This window comes from Myotis brandtii, unplaced genomic scaffold, assembly GCF_000412655.1.
Source record: "Myotis brandtii unplaced genomic scaffold, ASM41265v1 scaffold2162, whole genome shotgun sequence".
NCBI lineage: Eukaryota > Metazoa > Chordata > Mammalia > Chiroptera > Vespertilionidae > Myotis > Myotis brandtii.
The window spans coordinates 940-5,948 of record NW_005358100.1 but is presented as its reverse complement, the minus strand read 5'-3'; the positions used below and the strand labels follow the sequence as shown (position 1 = coordinate 5,948).

Genomic DNA, 5,009 nt, shown 5'->3' with positions numbered 1-5,009 from the left:
CTTTAAATGACTACCCACCTGGTATGTTAAACCAAAAAAATAATAAACTATTTTAAAACAATGTGCATGCCATCTGAATGCAACAAAGGCTAATATTTTTTTTAATGATTTTATTGAATCAGAGAGGAAGGGAAATCTAGAGGGAGAGAAACATCCATGATGAGAGAGAATCACAGATCGGCCGCCTCCCACACGCACCCTACTGGTGATAGAGCCCGCACCCGGGCATGTGCCCATGACCGGGAATTGAACCATGACCTGCTGGTTGATAGGTCGATGCTCAACCACTGAGCCAAGCCGGCCGGGCCGGAAGTGCAATATTTTGAATATGAGAAACGCAACTTGGAAACACGACCCTCACGCTCCCCAGTCCTCAGCCTTAAAGGTCTCAATTTGCATTTGCATACACTTTTCTGCAAGAGGAGAATTTAATCAGCAGTCAGTGATTCTCTTTAATGCAACCATGGATGTCCTGAGATTGATTTCTGGGGCTCCCTCCAGCACCCCCTCCAGCCGCCTCTCTCTGGTGCAATGCTAGATGAATTTTATGAACGCTGCGCTTTCTTTGGGGCTGTTTAGTGCTAAACACAATTAATAACCCAAATGCATCCAGAGCTAGATGTTAAGCCACACACAGAGCCGGCTCGAGCCTTCAGGAGACGAGCCCTGGCATCCCTGGTAAATCCTCAAAGGAAAGACATGATCAGCATAAAACACCCGTAATCCTCCAAACATTCGTTCTTTTTCTGGAGAGGGTAGTATTGGTTGACTAACCTCAGGAGATCAAACAATGAGAATGCTGGTCATTGAAATGAAAACTATTTCCAGTGATGTCTTCGAGCCTTGTCTACTGGGGCTGTGCTAATATTTTCAAGCTTAAGGTCTTTTTCTTTGTCTTTCTCTGTTTAATATATTTTTACTAGAGGCCCGGTGCACGAATTCGTGCACCAGTGTGATGCCTCGGTCTGGCCTGCGGGGTTCGGATGAAAATGGCTCTACGACAGTCACGAAGGGGTCCCAGATTAAGAGAGGGCACAGGCCAGGCCAAGACACCCCACCGGTGCCCCATTAGGTCTTGGGGGGGGGGACATGGGAGGTTAGCCAGCTGGGAAGGGACCAAGGGAGGACCGAAGAAGAAGAAGAACAAGAAGAAGAAGAAGAACAAGAAGAAGAAGAAGAACAAGAAGAAGAAGAAGAACAAGAAGAAGAAGAAGAACAAGAAGAAGAAGAAGAACAAGAAGAAGAAGAAGAACAAGAAGAAGAAGAAGAACAAGAAGAAGAAGAAGAACAAGAAGAAGAAGAAGAACAAGAAGAAGAAGAAGAACAAGAAGAAGAAGAAGAACAAGAAGAAGAAGAAGAACAAGAAGAAGAAGAAGAACAAGAAGAAGAAGAAGAACAAGAAGAAGAAGAAGAACAAGAAGAAGAAGAAGAACAAGAAGAAGAAGAAGAACAAGAAGAAGAAGAAGAACAAGAAGAAGAAGAAGAACAAGAAGAAGAAGAAGAACAAGAAGAAGAAGAAGAACAAGAAGAAGAAGAAGAACAAGAAGAAGAAGAAGAACAAGAAGAAGAAGAAGAACAAGAAGAAGAAGAAGAACAAGAAGAAGAAGAAGAACAAGAAGAAGAAGAAGAACAAGAAGAAGAAGAAGAACAAGAAGAAGAAGAAGAACAAGAAGAAGAAGAAGAACAAGAAGAAGAAGAAGAACAAGAAGAAGAAGAAGAACAAGAAGAAGAAGAAGAACAAGAAGAAGAAGAAGAACAAGAAGAAGAAGAAGAAGGACAACAACAAGAAGAAGAAGAACAAGAAGAAAGAAAGAAAGAAGAAAGAGAGAGAGAGAGAGAGAGAGAGAGAAATCAATGTGCCCTCATACCCAGGGGGTGGCAGATAGAATAACAGAGCTTATTAAAAAGGTGAACAGAACTATACACATCCCACCGGCAGGCCAGCAGGATTGGGGCTCAGGTTGACAATAGCCAGGGATGCCATCACCTGTCCTATGAGTCGTCCATCAGCTCAAGTTTCATTTCCTCCACGCCATTCTCCTTGACGTGGTGCATGATGCGCCAGAACCGGCTCATGGGGTCCACGTACTTGCTGCCAGAATGGAGCGTCCACATCCAAGGCATGGTGCTCAAGGTCAGCGGGCTGATGGTGAGTCCCATATGCCCACTGGGAATGGCTTCCTGGCACAACTGTACTTGCAGGACACCTGTGTCCATGACAAGATGCAGCCATGTGTGATGCTTCTCGTCCTCATACACCGAGAGCCCACGGATCCTCAGGCACTTGGGGTGCAAGGTGAGGTGCACCTGGACGGGAGCTCGGCCATGACCCCTCTGTGGTCCAAGGAACAACAGTCATAGTTCTCAGAGCCTCTCGCTACTTCGGTCCTCGTATCGAAAGACAGGGGATGGGGTCTCCAAACGCATTTGACCTCGGCTTTGATCTTTATGGTTTTTACGGTTGTGTTTGTGGTTGCCTTTGGTTTATTTTGCAAATTGGTTAATCTCAACTTTTCTTTCTTTTTAGCTTTAGATCTCTCTCCTAGAACAAACTGTACAAAACGTACTTAATGTAAAATATGATTCTTTGAAAGTAACATGGTCCTATAGAATTTTTAAACATTTTTTAAATGACAGTTAACATAGAGTGTTAGGTTCATTTCAGGGGAACACCCCAATGATTAGACATTATATAGTTGACTAAGAAATCATGCAATTAATCTCATACACATCTGACACCATAACAGTTATAATATTACTAGAGGCTCAGTGCACAAAATTTATGCACTCAGGGCGGTCCCTCAGCCAATCCTGTAGCCTTTCCCAGTCCAGGAACCCTTGAGGGATGTCCAACTGATGGCTTAGAACCGCTTTAGTGCTGCCGTGGATGCTCCCACCACCCCCCTGTGGTCGGCAGCTGTGAGCGTGGCCTTTGGCTGAGCGGCGCTCCCCCTGTGGGAGTGTACTGACCACCGGTGGACATCTCCTGCCATGAGCATCTGCCCTTGGTGGTCAGTGGGTGTCATAGCGACCAGTCCTTCTGCCGTTTTGTCGATTTGCATATTAGCCTTTTATTATATAGTATTGACTCAATGCTCTACTTTACTGTGCCATGACTATTCTTTCATTTTTTTCATACAGCCCCCCAAAAAAGCCCAGCTATCATAAAATTCATCTACCATCGCACCAGCAAGAGGAGGCTGGAGGGGGAGCCGGAGAGAGCCCCAGAAATCAATTTCAGGTCATCCATGGTTGCATTAAAGAGAATCATGGAGCGGTTGCCTCCCACACGCCGCCTACTGGTGATTGAGCCTGAAACCTGGGCCTCTAGTCAAAATATATTAAACAGAGAAAGAAAAAGAAAAAGACCTTAAGCCTGAAAATATTAGCCCAGTCCCGGTAGACAAGGCTTGAAGTCATCAGTGGAAATAGTTTTCATTTCAATGACCAATGTTCTCATTGTTTGATCTCCTGAGGTTCATGAACCGATAATACCTTCTCCAAAAAAAGAATGAATGTTTGGGGGAATTTGTGCACCAGTGTGGTGTCTCGGCCTGGCCTGCGGGGATAAGCCGAAACTGGCTCTCTGACCTCCACCAAGGGGTCCCAGAATACTAGAGGGCACAGGGCAGGCCAAGGCACCCCACCGATGCCCCATTAGGTCTGGGGAGGGACACGGGAGGACTGCCAGCTGGCAGGGACCATGGGAGGGCTGCAGAGTGTGTCCAGCATGTCTCACTCAGTCCCGATCAGCCAGACCCCAGCAGCAAGCTGACCTACCAATCTGAATGTCTTGTCCCTGGTGGTCAATGCATGTCATAGCGAGCAGTTGAGCAAACTTAGTATATCATCTGCATATTATGCTTTGATTGGTTGAACAGAAGACCAGTCGACTGGACACTTAGCATATTAGGCTTTTATTATATAGGATTGATTTCATACAGGAAGGGAGAGAGAAACATCAATGATGAGAGAGAATCATACATTGGGTACCTCCTGCATGCCCCGTACTGGGGATTGAACCCAAAACCAGAGCATCGGCCCTTGAGAATAATCGAACATGGGACCTTCCAGAGTTCACAGTCCCACCCTCTATCCACTGAGCCAAACAAGCTAGGGCTCATTGGTTAATTCTTGTCTGTGCCCTGACCAGGAATCGAACCGTGACCTCCGGGTTCATAGGTCGTCCCTCAACCAGTGAGAAACACCAGCTTGACTCAAAATGCTTTTATTGATTTGAGAGAGAGGGGGAGACACAGAAAGAGACAGAGAGAAAAGAGATGAGCAGAAGATGAAAAAGAACAAGAACAGAGAGAGAGAGAGAGAGAGAGAGAGAGTTCAATGTGCCCTCGCACTCAGGGGGTGACAGATAGAACAACAGTGCTTAGTAAAAAGGTGAACAGAACTATACATGTCCCACCGGCAGGCCTGCAGGACTGGGGCTCAGGGTGACAAGAGCCAGGGACCCCATCACATGTCCTATGAGTGTTCCTTCAGCTCAAGGATCATTTCCTCCACTCCATTCTCCTTGACGTGGTGCACGATGCGCCAGAACCGGCACATGGTGTCCACGTACTGGCCGCAAGGGTGAAGCGTCCACATGGTGATCGAGGTCAGAGGGCTGGTGGTGAGTGAGATATACCCACTGGGGATGCCTTCCTGGCGCAACCGAACTTGCAGGACACCTCCTGTCTCCATGAGGAGTTGCAGCCACGTGCGCTGGTTCTCGTCCTCATACACCGAGGGCCCACGGAGCATCAGGCAGATGGGGTGCGAGTGGAGGTGCACCTTCGAGGGGAGCTCGGCCATGACCCCTCCGTGGTCTAAGGAGCAACAGCCACAGCTTCTCAGAGCCTCTCGCCACTTCGGTCCTGGTATCAAAAGACAGGGGATGGGGTCTCCAAATGCATTTTACCTTGGCTCTTATCTTTATGGTTTTTACAGTTGTGTTTGCGGTTGCCTTTGGTTTATTTTGTAAATTTATAAATCTCAACTTTTCTTTCATTTTT

General features: G+C 46.7%; 2 protein-coding genes across 2 annotated transcripts; both read right to left on the bottom strand.

Annotated features, from left to right (window-relative positions):
• Positions 1-1,992: 1,992 nt before the first annotated feature.
• LOC102256692 (protein p13 MTCP-1-like) lies at positions 1,993-3,250 on the bottom strand. The gene is made up of 2 exons (XM_005865968.1): positions 3,188-3,250; positions 1,993-2,334 (listed from the first exon to the last, which is right to left on the bottom strand). The coding sequence occupies exons 1-2, from the start codon at positions 3,248-3,250 to the stop codon at positions 1,993-1,995; spliced, it is 405 nt and encodes a 134-aa protein (XP_005866030.1).
• Positions 3,251-4,479: 1,229 nt separating this feature from the next.
• On the bottom strand, positions 4,480-4,809 carry LOC102256387 (protein p13 MTCP-1). Its single transcript, XM_005865967.1, has one exon. It carries the CDS (start codon positions 4,807-4,809, stop codon positions 4,480-4,482), a length of 330 nt encoding a protein of 109 aa, XP_005866029.1.
• Positions 4,810-5,009: the final 200 nt, after the last annotated feature.